Below are 19,071 nucleotides of genomic sequence, written 5' to 3' on the forward strand. Positions count from 1 at the left end.
TTCAATCTTTTCTAGGTCAACCTTTAGGTAAGTACTACTTACGCAAACATGTTTCAGAGATTGTGAACTAAGCATAATTTCTCACTGCCCTCACTATCCACACTATGTTTCATTCCCTTGAGGGGAAGAGTGATCAAATCCTTATCATATAGTCATGTATTGAATCCTAATAGAGAACTCTCCTCCATTCTCATTTAGCCTCAGCCATTCAGTCCTATCATCGGAGCTTCTTTCTGTTTCTCTCTCACGCTTGCCTGAAGTCTCTGCTTGTAATTCACAGGTTAGAAATTGGGTCTTCAGCCAAGGAGAAGAGTCTTCGAGTCTTGAAGAAAAGATTCTGTTATGTACTCTCAAGGTACTTGGTTGCTTACCTTGTTACTCTTCTACTAGGTAACTACTGATAGCTCAAGAAATTAAGAAAGTGGGGGCGCCTGGGTGGCTCAGTGGGTTATAGCCTCTGCCTTTGGCTCAGGTCATGATCTCAGGGTCCTGCATTGGGCTCTCTGCTCAGCAGGGAGCCTGCTTCCTCCTCTCTCTCTGCCTGCCTCTCTGCCTACTTGTGATCTCTGTCTGTCAAATAAATAAAATCCTTAAAAAAAAAAAAGAAATTAAGAGAGTGGCAGTGAAAAGTGGATGGATCTGAGAAATATTTCAGACATGGAGACTGGATTTGTAGTCTATCATAGATATAGTTGTCAAGGTCAAAAACATTCAGTTCAAGAATGTTAAAAGTACCAAACATTCAAAGAAGAACTAATTCCTATTCTCCTGAAACTGTTCCAAAAAATAGAAATGGAAGGAAAACTTCCAAACTCATTTTATGAGGCCAGCATCACCTTGATCCCAAAACCAGACAAGGATCCCATCAAAAAAGAGAGCTATAGACCAATATCCTTGATGAACACAGATGCGAAAATTCTCACCAAAATACTAGCCAATAGGATTCAACAGTACATTAAAAGGATCATTCACCACGACCAAGTGGGATTTATTCCAGGGCTGCAAGGTTGGTTCAACATCCGCAAATCAGTCAATGTGATACAACACATCAATAAAAGAAAGAACAAGAACCATATGATACTCTCAATAGATGCTGAAAAAGCATTTGACAAAGTACAGCATCCCTTCCTGATCAAAACTCTTCAAAGTGTAGGGATAGAGGGCACATACCTCAATATCATCAAAGCCATCTATGAAAAACCCACCGCAAATATCATTCTCAATGGAGAAAAACTGAAAGCTTTTCCCCTAAGGTCAGGAACACGGCAGGGCTGTCCATTATCACCACTGCTATTCAACATAGTACTAGAGGTCCTAGCCTCAGCAATCAGACAACAAAAGGAAATTAAAGGCATCCAAATCGGCAAAGAAGAAGTCAAATTATCACTCTTCGCAGATGATATGATACTATATGTGGAAAACCCAAAAGACTCCACTCCAAAACTGCTAGAACTTATACAGGAATTCAGTAAAGTGTCAGGATATAAAATCAATGCACAGAAATCAGTTGCATTTCTCTACACCAACAACAAGACAGAAGAAAGAGAAATTAAGGAGTCCATCCCATTTACAATTGCACCCCAAACCATAAGATACCTAGGAATAAACCTAACCAAAGAGGCACAGAATCTATACTCAGAAAACTATAAAGTACTCATGAAAGAAATTGAGGAAGACACAAAGAAATGGGAAAATGTTCCATGCTCCTGGATTGGAAGAATAAATATTGTGAAAATGTCTATGCTACCTAAAGCAATCTACACATTTAATGCAATTCCTATCAAAGTACCATCCATCTTTTTCAAAGAAATGGAACAAATAATTCTAAAATTTATATGGAACCAGAAAAGACCTCGAATAGCCAAAGGGATATTGAAAAAGAAAGCCAAAGTTGGTGGCATCACAATTCCTGACTTCAAGCTCTATTAGAAAGCTGTCATCATCAAGACAGCATGGTACTGGCACAAAAACAGACACATAGATCAATGGAACAGAATAGAGAGCCCAGAAATAAACTCTCAACTCTATGGTCAACTAATCTTCGACAAAGCAGGAAAGAATGTCCAATGGAAGAAAGACAGCCTCTTCAATAAATGGTGTTGGGAAAATTGGACAGCCACATGCAGAAAAATGAAATTGGACTATTTCCTTACACCACACACGAAAATAGACTAAAAATGGATGAAGGACCTCAAAGTGCGAAAGGAGTCCATCAAAATCCTTGAGGAGCATACAGGCAGCAACCTCTTCGACCTCAGCCGCAGCAACATCTTCCTAGGAACATCGCCAAAGGCAAGGGAAGCAAGGGCAAAAATGAACTATTGGGATTTCATCAAGATCAAAAGCTTTTGCACAGCAAAGGAAACAGTTAACAAAATCAAAAGACAACTGACAGAATGGGAGAAGATATTTGCAAATGACATATCAGATAAAGGACTAGTGTCCAGAATCTATAAAGAACTTAGCAAACTCAACACCCAAAGAACAAATAATCCAATCAAGAAATGGGCAGAGGACATGAACAGACATTTCTGCAAAGAAGACATCCAGATGGCCAACAGACACATAAAAAAGTGCTCCATATCACTTGGCATCAGGGAAATACAAATCAAAACCACAATGAGATATCACCTCACACCAGTCAGAATGGCTAAAATCAACAAGTCAGGAAATGACAGATGCTTGAGAGGATGCGGAGAAAGGGGAACCCTCTTACACTGTTGGTGGGAATGCAAGCTGGTGCAGCCACTCTGGAAAACAGCATGGAGGTTCCTCAAAATGTTGAAAATAGAACTGCCCTATGACCCAGCTATTGCACTACTGGGTATTTACCCTAAAGATACAAACGTAGTGATCCAAAGGGGCACGTGCACCCGAATGTTTATAGCAGCAATGTCCACAATAGCCAAACTATGGAAAGAACCTAGATGTCCATCAACAGATGAATGGATCAAGAAGATGTGGTATATATACACAATGGAATACTATGCAGCCATCAAAAGAAATGAAATCTTGCCATTTGCGACAACATGGATGGAACTAGAGCATATCATGCTTAGCGAAATAAGTCAAGCGGAGAAAGACAACTATCATATGATCTCCCTGATATGAGGAAGTGGTGCTTCAACATGGGGGCTTAAGTGGGTAGGCGAAGAATCAATGAAACAAGATGGTATTGGGAGGGAGACAAACCATAAGTGACTCTTAATCTCACAAAACAAACTGAGGGTTGCTGGGGTGAGGGGGGTTAGAAGAAGGGGGGGTGGGATTATGGACATTGGGGATGGTATGTGCTTTGGTGAGTGCTGTGAAGTGTGTAAACCTGGTGATTCACAGACCTGTACCCCTGGGGATAAAAATACATGTTTATAAAAAAATAAAAAATAAAAAAAAAAGAATGTTAAAAGTGACACTTTAATTCTCATGCAGGTAGAAAGCCATTTCATGAAATGTCTGTCAGGATGTGTATCAGAAAAAAATGCTTATGGTTAAGTCCAGGAGAAAAGCCCTGGATCTGTTCAAATGTCTAAGTAGCAACAATAACAAGCACTTTGCACTCTATTAAAGAGGATTAAATCCTATTTAATCTTCTCAATGCCCTGCAAATAGATATAATTGCCTCTATTTTACAGATTGAGGAAACTAAGGCTCAGATGGTGAGAAACTCACTCAAGGTCATACAGTTAATAAAAGTAGAGTGAGATTCTAAACCAATTAGCCTGATTCTAAGCACTAGATTGTAGTACCAAATTTTAACATCAAGAGTAAAATAAAAAACAAACAAACAAGCAAACAAATAAATAATTTTAGCCTGAAAACATGTTAACATTCCTAAGTTCCTGGCTTGGATCTTGAACCTCTTGCCTTTGAGGACCTTTTTCTGACCTTGTTCTATTTTTTACTTTCTCCAAAAGGTAAAGAAGTTGCAGGTCAAGAGGATGTGCCATCCAGTACTCATGCTCCCTCTTCTATTTTTTTTTCTTAAGATTTTATTTATTTATTTATTTATTTGAGAGATTGAGGGAGCACAGAGGGAGAGGGAGAAGCAGACTCCCTGGTGAGCAGGAAGCCCAATGCTGGCCAATACCAGGATTCTGGGATCCTGACCTGAGCTGAAGTCAGATCCTTAACCAACTGAGGTATCCAGGGACCTTCATGTTCCCTCTTCTAGACCATGTTTGGGCTGCTCCAAATCTGGAATTCCTACTCAGTATCCTTAGGAACATTATGAGTCTTTTTCTGGCTAGCCAGCAGAGGGTGGCCTGTGCAGCTGCTACCTTTTTTTTCTAAATTAAGCTAAAATTTATACATAACATTATTAGTGTCAGGTGTACAATATAATAAATTGATCTTTGTATATACTATGTACATACTACAAAAAAATCACAATAATCCAGTTACCATCTGTGACCATACAATTAACCCCTTTTACCTATTTTGCCCACATACTACCTCCCTCCCCTCTGATAGCCATCAATCCGTTCTATGAGTTTTCTTTGTTCATATATATATGTATACACACACATAAAAATACATATATATGTATATTTATTATATGCTCTACACATATAAAATATATGTGCATATACATATATTCTACATATAAGTGAAATCTTACAGTATTTGTCTTTCTCAGTCTGACTTATTTCACTTAGCAAAATACACTTGAGGTCCCCTTATGTTGTTATAAACGGCAGGATTTCCTTCTTTTTATGGCTGAATAGTATTCGTGTGTGTGTGTGTGTGTGTGTGTGTGTGTATTTCACATCTTCTTTATCCATTCATCCATTGATGAACATTTAAATTGTTTCCATTATCTTGACTATTGTAAATAGTGTAATGAACATCAAAATGCATATATCTTTTTAAATTAGTTTTCATTTTTTTCAGATAAATATCCAGAAGTGGTATAGCTGGATCATATGTTAATTCTATCTTGATTTTTTCAAGGAACCTCCATGGTGTTTTCCATAGTGGCTGCACCAGCTTGCATTCCCACCAACAGTGTATGAGGCTTCCTCTTCCTCCACATCTTCTCCAACAATTATTTCTTGATTTTTGTTTGTCTTTTTTTTTTAAAAATTTATTTATTTATTTATTTATTAGAGAGAGTGGGAGAGAGCAGGGGAGGAGCAGAGGGAGAGGGACAGGCAGACTGTATGCTGAGTGAGGAGCCTGACTCCAAGACCCCAAGCTCATGACCTGAACTGAAATCAAGCGTTGGCATGCTTAGCCAACTGAGTCACCCTGCCACCCCTGTTTTCATAGCAGACATTCTGTTGATGGGAGCTGATATCTCATTGTGGTTTGACTTGCATTTCACGAATAATTAGTGATACTGGAAATATTCTTATGTGCCTGTTGGCCATCTTTATGACTTCTTTGGAAATGGATTTTTCATTTTATTTGCTTTTGGGTTACTTATATATTTTGGATATGATTTCCAAATGTTTTCTACTATTCAGTAGTTTGTCTTTCACTTTATTATGGTTTCTCTTGCTGAGCAGAAGCTTTCTAGTGTGATATAGTCATACTTCTTTATATTTGCTTTTGTTACCCTAGCTTTTGGAATAAAATTCAAAAATTCAATGCTGATGTTATTATCAAGAAGCTTACCATTTGTGTTTCCTTCTAGGAGTTTTATGGCTTCAGGTCTTATATTTAAGTCTTCGGTCTATTTTTGAGTTAATTTTTCTGTAAGGAGTTGGTCCAGTTTCATTCTTTTGCATGTGGCTGTCCAATTTTCCCAACATCAGTTATTGAAGAGGTTGTCCATTCCCTACTGTGTATTCTTGGCTCCTTTTTCATAAATTAATTGACCATATATAAATGGGTTTATTTCTGGGCTCTCTATTCTGTTCCATTGAATTGTGTGTCTGTTTTTATGCTGGTAACATAACTATTTTGGTTACTATAGCTTTGTAGTATAGTTTGAAATCACGGAGCATGGTACCTTCAGCTTCGTTCTTCTTTCTCAAGATTGCATTGATTGGCCTGTACTTCTTGTGTGTGTATCCCTTTGCTCAAGGACAGGCTTTCCGGGGTGCCTGGGTAGCTCAATGTGTTAATAAGCCTCTGCCTTTGGCTCAAGTCATGATCTCAGGGTTCTGGGATCGAGCCCTGCGTTGGGCTCTCTGCTCAGTGGGGAGCCTGCTTCCACCCCCCTACCCCCGGCCTGCCTCTCTGCCTACTTGTGATCTCTGTCTGTCAAATAAATAAACAAAATCGTAAAAATAAATAAATAAATAAATAAAATTTAAAAAAATAGATAGGCATTTCTTCTCCTACGCTTCTGCAGAAAACTCTTGAATTTGGCCTTCCAGGTCCTTTTGAGGTATATTTAGTCAAGGTAAGAAAACAGTTGTCTTGTTTTAGGACTACTGTACATTATTTCATTTATATTTATAGAGTAATGGTTTAATATTTTTCTAATAATATTGTATTAATTTTTATATTAATATTTATTGATACTCTTTAATAAATATTGGAACTTTTAATAGCTGAATGTTATGGTAATAAATATCCATATTTATCTAAAGATAAAATTCTGGGGTGCCTGGGTGACTCAGTTGGTTAAACGACTGCCTTCAGCTCAGGTAATGATCCTGGAGTCCTGGGATTGAGTCCTGCATCAAGCTCCCTGCTTGGCAGGGGGTCTGCTTCTTCCTCTGACACTCCCCCTTCTCATGCTCTCTCTCTCTCTCATTCTCTCAAATAAAGAAAATCTTTAAAAAAAAAGATAAAACTCTAAAATTTTAATCTAAACTCAGTTATAAATTTTTTTGGTTTGGGGAGAGAGAGAGAAAGCAAGGAGGGGCAGATGGAGAGGGAGAGAGAGAATCATAATCAGGCTCCATGCCCAGCACAGAGCCTGAATCAGGGCTTGATCTCACAATCCTGAGATCATGACCTGAGCTGAAATCAAGAGTTGGAGGCTTAACCAATGGAGCTACCTAGGTGGCCCAGTTATGAAATGTTTTTAAAAATTGTTGACAAAATAAAAAAATTAATGTTACATTCTTCTCTTACTAATCTTTAGTAACTAGCACACAAAATTTCCCTAATAGCTATTCTCCATAATGATAAATTAAGATTTTTTAATACATTTTATAAGCTAGACCAGTTTCAGTTTCATAGAAAATACAGAGCTCTCCCATATCTCTTTGCCCCCGTATTTGTACAGCCTCCCCCATTCTCAGCATCCCCCACCAGAACAATACATTTGCTACAACTGATTAACCTACAATGGCATGTCATTATCAAACAAAGTCCATTGTTTACATCAGGGCTCATTCTTGGTATTTCATATTCTAAGGGTTTGGAAATGTATACTGACATGTGTCCACAATTATGCTATCATACAAAATACTTTGTACTTTATATATTCATCTCTTCCTCTCTCCAACCCTTAGCAACCACTGTTTTTTTTTGTTTGTTTGTTTGTTTTGGTTTTTTTAACTGCTTCTGTTGTTTTGCCTTTTCAGGAGGTTACACAGTTGGAACCAATAATATATACTTTTTCAAACTGGCTTCTTTCACTTAGTGATATACATTTAAGTTTTCTCCATGTTTTTTCATGGCTCAATAGCTCATTTCTTTTTAGCATGTAATAATATTCCATTATCTGGATGTACCATGGTTTGTTTATTCATTCAACTACTGCAGGACAGCTTGGTTGCAACCAAATTTACGTAGTTATGATTAAAGCTACCATAAACATCTGTGTGCAGGTTTTTGTGTAGACATAAGTTTTCAGTTCTTTTTAGCAAATACCAAGGAGCATGATTGCTAGATCATACAGTTAGAATATGTTTTATTTTTAAAAATATTTTAAATTTATTTTTATCATTATGTATTTATTTAGTTATTTATTTTGGAAGAGAGAGAGGGGGTAAGAGAGAAGAGGAGAGGAGTGGGGAGAGAAGTGGAGGGGGAGAGAGAATCCTAAGCAGGCTCCATACCCAGCACAGAGCCTGATGTGGGTCTTGATCTCACAACCCTGAGACCATGACCTGAGCCAAAATCAAGAGTCAGATGCTTAACCAACTGAGCCACACAGGTGCCCCAAATATGTTTCATTTTGTAAGAAACTGCTAAACTGTCTTCCAAGTGGCTTTACCATTTTGTATTCCTAGCAGCAATGAATGAGGATGTTGCTCCACATCCTCATCAGCACTTGGTGTTGTCAATGTTCTGGATTTTGGCCATTCTAATACATGCATAGTAGTATCTCATTATTGTTTGTTGTTCTCATTTGCATTTCTTTGATGACATAAGATGTGGAGCATCTCTTTATATGCTTATTTATCACCTGTATATCTTCTTTGGTGAAGTGTCCATTACAGTCTTGATCTCGTCTTTTAATAGGGCTGTTTTTTTTAATTGAAATATAGTTGACATATGATGTTATATTACTTTCAGGTGTACAGGCACCTGAAAGTGATCTGACAGTTCTAGACATTAACTCAGTGCTCACCATGATGTATAGTCACCATATATAGCATCATTATACTATTACTGACTGTATTCCCTATACTGTACTTTACATCTCCATGACTTATTTTATAACTGAAAGTTTGTATCTCTTACTCCCAACTAATTGAATTTGTTTTCTTATTGTTTGAGTTTATATTTTGGATAAGAGTCCTTTATCAAATATGTCTCTTGGAAATATTTTCTCCCAATCTGTGTATTGTCTTCATTCTCTTGACAGTGACACTTACAAAGCAGATATTTTTAATTTTAATTATGTCTAGCCTATCAGTTCTTTCTTTCATGGATCATGCCTTTGGTATATATCTAAAAAGTTATCATCAAACTCAGGGCAACCTAGATTTTCTCCTGTGTTATCTTTTAAGAGTTTTATAGTTTTAAATTTTAAATTTAAATCTGTGATCCATTTTGAGTTCATTTTTGTGAAAGATGTAATGGTTATACCTAGATTCTCTTTTTTTGTATGTACATATATGCACCATTTGTTGAAAATACTATCTTTTCTCCATTATATTACCTCTTTTCCTTTTCTTAAAAATCAGTCGACTATATTCATGTGGGTATATTTCTGGGCTCTCTATTCTGTTCCTTGGATTTACTTGGCTGTTTTTATCGTTAATACTACACTGCATTGATTATTTTCTTCCCAAATTGATCTATGATTGATCAAGATTCAATCTATTGATTTAGATTAAATGCAATCCCAATAAAAATACTAGCAAATTATTTTGTGGATATTGACAAGCTGATTCTACAGTTATAAAGAGAGGCAAAAGACCGAGAATAGTCAACACAATATTGAAGGAGAAGAACAAAATTAGAGGAGTGACAATACCCAACATCAAGAGTTGGCATGCACTCATGTGCATACACACACATACACACACACAAGACTACTTGCCACAAGGCTGGCTACAACACCTTGGAGATTTCTAGGAAGCTGGTATGTCTCACCTCACAAAATGAATAGGAAATATCCCCTCTGCCTCTGTCTTCTAAAAGAGATTGTAGAAAATTGGTATAATTTCTTCCTTAAATGTTTAGTAGAATTCACCAGCGATCCTTTCTACGTCTGGTGCTTTCTGTTTGGAAAAGTTATTGATGATTGATTCAGTTTATTTAATAGGTATAAGTCTACTCAGATTGCCTATTTATTCTTCTGTGAGTTTTGAGAGATTGCAATTTTTGCAAATTGGTCAATTTCATTGAGGTTATCAAACCTATAGGCATAGAGTTAGTTGTTCACAGTATTCCTTTATTATCCTTTTAGTATTCATGGAATTTGTAGTGATGTCCCCTCTTTTGTTTCTGATATTAGTAATTTGTGTCCTCTCTCTTTTTTTATTAGCCAGCTTGTCTAGAGGTTGTCAATTTTGTTGATCTTTTCTAATAACCAACTCTGTTTTATCGATCTTCTCTATTGAGTTCCTGTTTTCAATTCCATTGATTTATGCTCTAATTTTTATTCTATTTTTCCTGCTTGCTTCAGATTTAATTTAATCTTTGTTTTCCTGGTTGCCTAAGGTGGAAGCTTAGATGAATGACTAGTTTTTTTTCTTCCCTAACATATGCATTTGATGGTATAAATTCAGTTAAACTCTGGTAAAACCCCAGCAGATTAGGATCTGATTTAAATAATTTCTTCTGAAGGCCAATCTTTGCTAAGAGCAGAATGCTCAGCATATTTCAAAATAGTTCATTTTCTCCTTTCCCTGTTGGGAGCACTGGGAGATTTTTCTCTGATTTTGACTGTGAGAACCTCGTACAGCTTTAGGAAGTGAAATTCACAAAAGTGTAGGGGCTCCCTGATGATTGGGTCTCCCTGGAGTTTTTATGTCTGAAACTTACCCACAGGGAGCAGCAATTTGTGAACTACATTTCGGGTTTTCCCATCTTGACACTGTTCCCATGGAGGTTTCTTCTCTAATTGGTTGTGATTCTCTGTACTCATTTGTTGGCCTCTCCAATTTTGGGGGTAGTGATTTCCTCTGTGACCTCACTTTTTTAATGGATCTAAGAAGAGTTGTTGATTTTTATCGTTCACATAGGGTGGAGTGTTGACTTTCAAGCTCTTTGTCTGTAAAGAGCCGATCAGACTTTTGAAAAAATTAAATAGCTGATATTGTGCTAAAGCAATCTAATAGAAAAAATCATCAAGATCTATACCCCGTAAGTGTAAATCTATGATATGTGGACCAAAAATGAAAGGAAAAGAATAGCCACTTTATAGTTTCTAAATGAGATCTAACTATATATTCTTGTCTAACTGTAGAACACATTGTCTTTTTCTAAAACCCAAATTTAAAATAATAAAATAACTAATGCATTTAAGATCTAGTGCCTAGATTTTGATCTGATATGCTAGTCTCCATTAAAAAGAACTAAGGTGGGTGCCTGGGTGGCTCAGTGGGTAAAGCCTCTGCCTTTGGCTCAGGTCATGATCTCAGGGTCCTGGGGTTGAGTCCCGCATCAGGCTCTCTGCTCAGCAGCAAGCCTGCATCCTACCCTCTCTCTCTTTCTGCCTACCTCTCTGCCTACTTGTGATCTCTCTTTCTCTCTGTCAAATAAATAAATAAAATCTTAAAAAGAACTAAGGTTTCTTGGAGAATAACTGATTCCATTTCCTAGAGAAAAAAAAAGGAAAAAATGTCAAAATGGGTCTAAATCATCTTGTTCTAAGAATAAACAATCTTTAAAAGGCTTTTAAAATTCTGGAATGGTATTAAAAATCATAGTCAACTTTCCCAGTGGCCAAATATGATAATATGACCATCAAAAATAAACAATTATAGTTACTTATTTTTAGGTTAAGAATAATAAATTAGAGGGACGCCTGGGTGGCTCAGTTGGTTAAGCATTGCCTTCGGCTCAGGTCATGATCCCACCGTCCTGGGATCGAGTCCCACATCGGGCTCCTTGCTCCGCAGGGAGCCTGGTTCTCCGTCTGATTCTGCCTTCCACTCTGTTTGCCTTTGCTCGCTCTCGCTCTCTCTCTCTCTGACAAATAAATAAATAAAATCTTTTAAAAAAAAAAAGAAGAAGAAATTAGATTTAATTGTGACTTCATAATGTACATTTTCACTCCATCAGAACCTCACAATATGTAAGGAGAAAATAGAGATCTTCCTTTACCAAAGAGTTTTTAAATTTTTACTTCAATTTTATAATATGTTACATAAAGCACGATACAGATATTTGTATTTTTAAGTTATGAATCACAATACAAATAGTACATATCTATTACCTGAAATTAGAAAAAAGAGAGAGAGAGAGAAAAATATAACCTGTCAATTTCTTTGGTGCTCTCTAAGGGCTTGCTTTGATATAATTAACAGAATCAAACAAAAATTATTTTTTCTCTGGGTTTTCTTAGGGAACAAGCCAATAGGTCTTGGACTTCTTGGTCTCCCAGTGGGAGGGAGTGCATCTGAACTCAGCTGGCCATGGTACTATCACCTTCTTCCAACTAAAACTTTCCATGTGATTCAAGGTATAAAGATACTGGGTAGGTTTCTTGGACAAGTCTCTCTCTCTCTCTCTCTCTTTTTTTAAAGATTAATTTATTTATTTTAGAAAGAGAGAGTGCATAGGGGAGGGACAGAGGGAGAGAGAATAATCCTAAGAAGACTCCCTGCTGAATGCAGAGCCTGGTGTGGGGCTCAATCCCAAAACCATGAGATCAGGACCTGAGTGGAAATCAAGGGCCGGACACCTAACTGACTGAGTAACCCAGGTGCCCCCTTGGACAAATAAATAGTTGTTTCTAAACCAAGACTGCCCTGTGCCCCAGTTATTTCCCTACTGACAAGATTCCTTTAATGTTTTCCCTGCAAGAAAGGAGAGCAAAAAGGGGATGGAATTGTCTCCTATAATGCAAACTCACACTGAAGTTCTAACATAGTGCTCTGACCCCAATATACTTCTCCTTGAGATGATTGCAGAATGGGGGAACCTGTGTTTTTTTTCTTAGTTTTGTAAACAAACTTCCTTTTTCACCAGTAAAACCTAGCCCTTAACCTAGTGGTTCTAACTTTGGTGTAGTTTGGAATTACCTGGTGGGCATGTTAAAACACAGATTGCTAGATCCCACTTCCAGAATTTCTGTAGACCTGGAATGAGGTCTGGGAATTTGCATTTCTAGAAAATTCCTAGGTAACGCTGATATCATGGTAAGGGGACCACATTCTGAGAACCGTTGTCTTAATTCACACAGTGGAAATCAGCTCACAAAGGGTCCCACTGGCAAGACCTTCACCTAGGAGTTAATCATTGTCCTTTCTTGTGCCCTACTTTCCTTTATAATTTTACCACATAGGTAAGAATTTTTAACCAAGAGATGACTTGACTTACTTTTCTCACTCATCCATCCAGTGTATGGTTAAAATTAATTTTCACTGTTTTATGATATTCTGTTGTGTGAATAAAACTATTGATGGACATTTGGCTTGTTTTCAGGTTTTTCCTAGGAAATTGCTATGAAGAGTCACTTCCTTAGTCATAGAATTACCCTTGTTTTCTGAAAGGACCTATCTAGAGGGAACCCTCCTGGGTGCCTGGTTGGATCAGTTGGTTAAGTATCTGCCTTTGGCTCAGGTCATGATCTCAGGGTCTTGGAGTTGAGTGTCACATAGGGCTCCTCAGTGGAGACCCTCTTTCTCCCTCTCCTTCTGCTGCTCCCCCATGCTTGTGCGCTGTCAAATCTTAAAAAAAGAGAGAGAGAGTCCCTTAGACCTTTCCCTAAATTCTAACATCGTCTTACTGAGACACCCAGTGGTGTGTGTTCTCCCTTGCTCAGTGAGTACTGAACTCAACTTATTCAAGTATATGTGTGCCTGTGGTCTTTGGCTGAAGGGTTTATATGTAAAATATCTTCACATTCCTTGTTGTGCCTTTTGATGGACACCAGTTCTTAGTATTAGTTCAAATTTTCAATCTTTTTCCTTTATGGTTAGTGCTTTTTGTGTCATATTTAAGAATTCCTGTCTTGCTCCAAGGTCATATGGATATGTATTTTTTTTGCTAGGTATGTATTTCTAATATCCAAACTTTTGTCTTTAGTTCATTTGAAGTTCATTTTTGTGTATGATACCATATGATGTAGAAATCTAATCTCATTTTTTAATGTGGTAACCATTTTTCACATCAACAGTGTATTCAAGAGCCATTCCTTTCTGTGCTTTTCTCCACTTACATGCACAGCCACCTCTACTATATATCAAACTTCTATCTATACATGAGTTAAATTACAACTCTTTTATTTTTAAAATGTAATAAATAGTTTAAGGCTTTAAGATGGAATGTTTCAATATTGTGAAACCTTGTTTAGATAAATACATAAATCATAAAACAATGTTAAAAATTAGTGTTTTAAGTTAGTAATAGTTGATGCAATGATTCAGTAATAAAACTTACCAAGCTTTTAAAAAAGATAATTCATTCAGAGTGTAGAAAATTTAGTAAAGCTATGGTAGTCCAGAGAACAATTTAACTGCAGAGGTATGTATGTGCTTAACAAAGTGGTTGCTAATAGATTTGTCCCAAATGACAAAAAGTATCCCTTTCATTATCTTCCATACATACATTATCTCACTTTTTATATAGTCAGAGAATCTAGCCTTTAAAATTTTACATGAAAGAAATGTATAAATCCTCTCTTTTGAAGACACAAGAAAGTCTGAAACAAAATGGTAAAAGTTAGAATAGAATCAAAGGGAAGAAAATGCCAAAAGTGAGGACAAAGGAAAAGAAGTCTAAGAATGGCTCCCAGTAGTCAAAGTTACAGAAACTTGAGATGATGAACCTCTGACAAAATTAGATAAGGTACTGAGGGGTAGCCTGTTTAGGGGAAAAGAAGATACATATTTTTTTCTCCCAAGTATTTTCAGGAGGTTTGAAATTTGTTTTAGTGGCCGGCAAAAGTAAAAAGTTTAAAATCCAAATCCATAGGTGGCAAGTCGTTCATAGGTGCTTAAATTTGGGTAAATTCACTCTGTCCTTTTTTCTTTTCTTTTCTTTTTTTAAGATTTTATTTATTTTAGAAAGAGAGAGAGAGAGAGAGAGGAGAGAGGCAGAGGGAAAGGCAGGGAAACTCACACAGACTCTTCCCAAAACACACAGCTCAGGCCTCTCTGCTCTCTCCACCCTGAGATCAGGACCCTAATGGAAAACAAGAGTCAGCCGCCCGACGGACTGAGCTACCTGGGCACCCCTTGTTTTGTTCTTTTTTTAAAACATCAAATTCAGTAACTTATAAACTGAGTCTAGAGAAAGCTACTTAGGGAAGGATTATTGGAATGGGAGTTAAGAGAACAGGATTCTAATCACTATTCTGCCATTAATCTAAATGGCAGTGGGGTTAAGTGTGTGGGTGTCAAATTCCTTAAATATGCAGGATGAACTACATCACCTACAAGGTCACTCCAGAGCTAAGGTCCTTTCTTCTTAAGCAATTGTAAAATGTATCCGTGTAAATCCAAGCTATCCTTGCAACCAAGCATTTGTCACTTGAGTCACAAGTCCCATTTCTTTCCAGGTCTTAAGCCATGTAGGGAACCCTACATTTGATCTTTTGGAGGCCTTAGAGTTAACAGGATTTGGAGCACTGCAATAGTAAAGGCCAAATTCCCAGGTCAGGACCTCTGCACAGCCAAGAAATTTCCAAAACAGGAACACCAAATGATGTTCTGACAGCCTCCATCAGAACAAAAGGCCAGGGCTGCTAGGCGCAGGGGCGGTGCACCTGCTTCGCACAGGTCAGGTCACTCTCTACCGTATTATTGTTGTTGTTCTTTTTTTGCATCCTCAGGAGCAAAGCTCTTTTCTTAAAGGAAGACCTATTCATTCGATGATTCATTCAGGCTCCAGGGAACGGATAATAGCCACAGAAGTAGTCTTACCGCCCGCTCCAAGAAGCCCGGGCCGCCACGAGGCGGGAGTGTGTGCTGCTGTCTCAGAGGTGCGCCCGGGGCACGCTGGGAGCCGGGGCACCTTGGCCGAACTGACCCGGAAGGGCTGGTGCGTGGTAACCCCGGTTGCCGTAGCAACCGAGCCGCGCTAGTCCTAACCATCCGCATCCTCCCGTCCAGCCACCCCCCGGGATGCCGCTGCAGGTGAGCGATTACAGCTGGCAGCAGACAAAGACGGCGGTGTTTATCTCTGTGCCTCTCCGGGGCGTCTGCGTCAGAGACGCGGACGTGTTCTGCACAGAAAACTATCTGAAGGTAGGAACTCGAGTTGGGCCCGCCGAGTCCCCGGGGGTGTGGTCCCAAGCTTCTGAGAGCGCAGCTCAGTATACGCCACCCGCGCATTCTTGCAAATAAACGTCCTAAAATTTAGTTCTTTCTTTCTTTCTTTCTTTTTTAAGTAGAATCTCATGAGATGACACCTCATCTTTGAAAGATGTCATCAGACCAGAGATTATTTTAATCCAGGGTTTCTTCATGTGCCTTGTTAATCGGATAAATTTATAGCAGGAATTTAAGAAAAGGGATCTGGACCTCTATCACTTGTTTCTTAATGGCTGTGTCTTTATTTTGTTTAACTAAATTAACCTCTGTTTACTCCCGTCTGAATAGGTCAACTTTTCTCCATTTCTATTTGAAGTGTTTCTCTATGCACCCATAGACGATGAAAACAGCAAAGCCAAGATTGGGAATGACACTATTGTATTCACATTATATAAAAAAGAAGTGGCCATGTGGGAGACACTTTCTGTGTCAGGCGGTAAGTTTTTTTTACCAAAAGATGTTCATCTGGTTGTGCTTTTTATATTTTATACCTTAAAAAAAAATTTTTTTTTCAGAACAACTGTTTCTCTTCTAGAAGAAAAAATAGGAACGTGAGCATGATTTAAATGACATAGTGCTTCAGCTGCTGCTTAAATAACATAAAGATTGAATCATTCAAAAGTTAGAGCACATTTATAATAGCTATCAAACAGATGTGAGTTTGTATTCTCAGAGGATAAGGCCTCTTGGTATGATCTTTATTGAGCACTTATTTTGTATTAGACATTAACACATCTGGTAATCCTTAGAACAACCTCTTACTTAGGTTACCTCCTACCCATCCCCATTTTTATTTTTTTTTTAAGGTGAGGCTACTGAGACACAGAAGTGTTGAATAATTGGCACAGGTCCCAAAACTAATGAGTGGCAGCCTGGAACTGGAGCTTTAGCAATTTGACTCTAGAGCTGTGGTTCCTAACCCTGGCTACGTATTTTAATCACCTACAAAACTTTAAAATAATACGGATATCTGAAACTCATCCTAGACCAATCAAATCAGTTTCTGTGAGTGTGAAAATCTTTCCAGGGATTATAGTGTGCAAAGCTGAGATCCTCTGTTCTCTGTACTCTTTTTTTTTTTTAAATAATTTTTTAATTTTTTATAAACATATATTTTTATCCCCAGGGGTACAGGTCTGTGAATCACCAGGTTTACACACTTCACAGCACTCACCAAAGCACATACCCTCCCCAATGTCCATAATCCCACCCCCTTCTCCCAAACCCCCTCCCCCCAGCAACCCTCAGTTTATTTTGTGAGATTAAGAGTCACTTATGGTTTGTCTCCCTCCCAATCCCATTTTGTTTCATTGATTCTTCTCCTACCCACTTAAGCCCCCATGTTGCATCACCACTTCCTCATATCAGGGAGATCATATGATAGTTGTCTTTCTCTGCTTGACTTATTTCGCTAAGCATGATACGCTCTAGTTCCATCCATGTTGTCGCAAATGGCAAGATTTCATTTCTTTTGATGGCTGCATAGTATTCCATTGTGTATATATACGACATCTTCTTGATCCATTCATCTGTTGATGGACATCTACTCTGTACTCTTAATGAGTACTTTATTCTTCTGCCACAGTTGACTTTGTGGTTGAGTAATTGCCCTCTGCTGCTTTGCCTTTATTTCCTTCCTCCCTGTTCTAGTTGTCATGTATTCTAGGGCTTTATATCTACTGCCTGAAATTTCTCTTGGGCCTCTGGCATTAAGTCTTGAGTAGGAACTACTGACAATGGGGAGATTGCAGGCTTTCTTTTTCTTTTTTTAAATTTATTTTTTAGTGGGGCACCTGGGTGGCTCAGTGGGTTGGAGCCTCTGCCTTCAGCTCGGGTCATGATCCCGGGGTCTGGGATCGAGTCCCACATCGGGCTCTCTGCTCAGCGGGGAGCCTGCTTCCTCCTCTCTCTCTACCTGCCTCTCTGTCTACCTGTGATCTCTGCCAAATAAATAAATAAAAATATTAAAAAAATTTATTTTTTAGTAATTTCTACACTTGACTTGCGGCTTGAAATCATGACCCTAGATCAAGAGTCACATACTCTTCCAACTGAGCCAGCTAGGCACCCTGCAGTCCTTTATAATAATTATTTCTTGATACCTTGCTGTGGAATTTAATTTTGTAATCCCCAAGACCAGGTAGAATTTTTCTCTAAAGTCTAGTATTCAGCTCAGAAAATACTGGCTAAGGTAGATTACTATAGTCAGGTTACCGTAGCTCTTTAGTGGGTTCCAGACTAACTGAAGAGTTTTTAAATTCTGAGATGGGGCCTGGGACTCTGTTGTGAAACACTCAGCGTGTTCTGACTTCTTACCTAAGATCAAATGTAAACACTTTAATTTATTTAAGTTCTTGTTGATGATATTAATTTTAAAGTAAGATGGTCCCAGAACCATCATCTATTTTATAATGGCTGATTTTAAAATAAACAGATTGAGAATGGTGGGACTGCAGGTGATTCTGATGACTGACCAGGCTTGAGAACCAGTGACTTAAATGTTTGTGTGTATGTTTCTGTCTCTCTCCAGGAAGTATTTTGTCTGCCGACTTTTTAGGATATAAAGGAGAATCAAGGAATGCCTAGGTGGCTCAGTTGGTTAAGCGTCTGACTTCAGCTCAGGTCATGATCTCAGGGTTCTAGGATCAAGTCCCACATTGAGCTCCTTCCTCAGCGGGAAGCCTTCTTCTCCCTCTGCCTGCTGCTCCCCCTGCTTGTGTGCTCTCTCTCTTGCTCACTCTCTCTCTGACAAGTAAATAAATAAAGAGAGAGAGAAAGAAGAATCATGTCAGAAAACCTGTTACTTTTCCCTACATGACACTTTCTTCTATGTCAAATTCTCTTCTTAACGTCCTTGGCTATCTTTTCCAGGAGTGGGAAGAGAATTTTATTTCCTAATCACGATCCTCCTCTCTATTTTTCAAATATGCTTTCAATGCACACCTGCTTGAGTCTTCTCTTTCATGGTAATATGGTCATCCATTCCAAATTTTGACCATTTAATCCAAGGTTTAACAAATTCTTTCTGTAAAGGACCAGATAGTATTTTGAATATGAGGAGCCCTATGGTCTCAGTCACAATTACTTAGTTCTTCTGTGGTAGCACAAAAGCAGCCAATAGACAATGCATATATATGGAACCGAAATTTGAATTTTATCTAATTTTTATATGTCACAAGGTATTATTTTGATTTTTCAACTGTTTAAATATGTAAAAAGTATTCTTCACTTGTGTGCTAGAGGAAACAAGCAGCGGTTTAGATTTGGTCATAGTGTGCCAACTCTGATTTAG

At 38.1% G+C, this 19,071-nt stretch overlaps 1 protein-coding gene across 2 annotated transcripts in view; it reads left to right on the forward strand.

Annotated features, from left to right (window-relative positions):
* The first annotated feature begins 15,525 nt into the window (after positions 1-15,525).
* DNAAF4 (dynein axonemal assembly factor 4) overlaps positions 15,526-19,071 on the forward strand; it is a 53,996-nt gene continuing 50,450 nt past the window's right edge. Inside the window, exons 1-2 of one of the 2 annotated variants that reach the window (XM_082733839.1) lie at positions 15,526-15,713; positions 16,068-16,215. In XM_082733839.1, the coding sequence (XP_082589965.1) occupies positions 15,591-15,713; positions 16,068-16,215 (271 nt within the window). In that variant the 5' untranslated portion in view covers positions 15,526-15,590. The remainder of the gene's footprint in view (positions 15,714-16,067; positions 16,216-19,071) is intronic. The other variant, XM_082733838.1, reaches the window with a different exon arrangement.

This window comes from Mustela nivalis (assembly GCF_964662115.1).
Source record: "Mustela nivalis genome assembly, chromosome: 6".
Lineage (NCBI taxonomy): Eukaryota > Metazoa > Chordata > Mammalia > Carnivora > Mustelidae > Mustela > Mustela nivalis.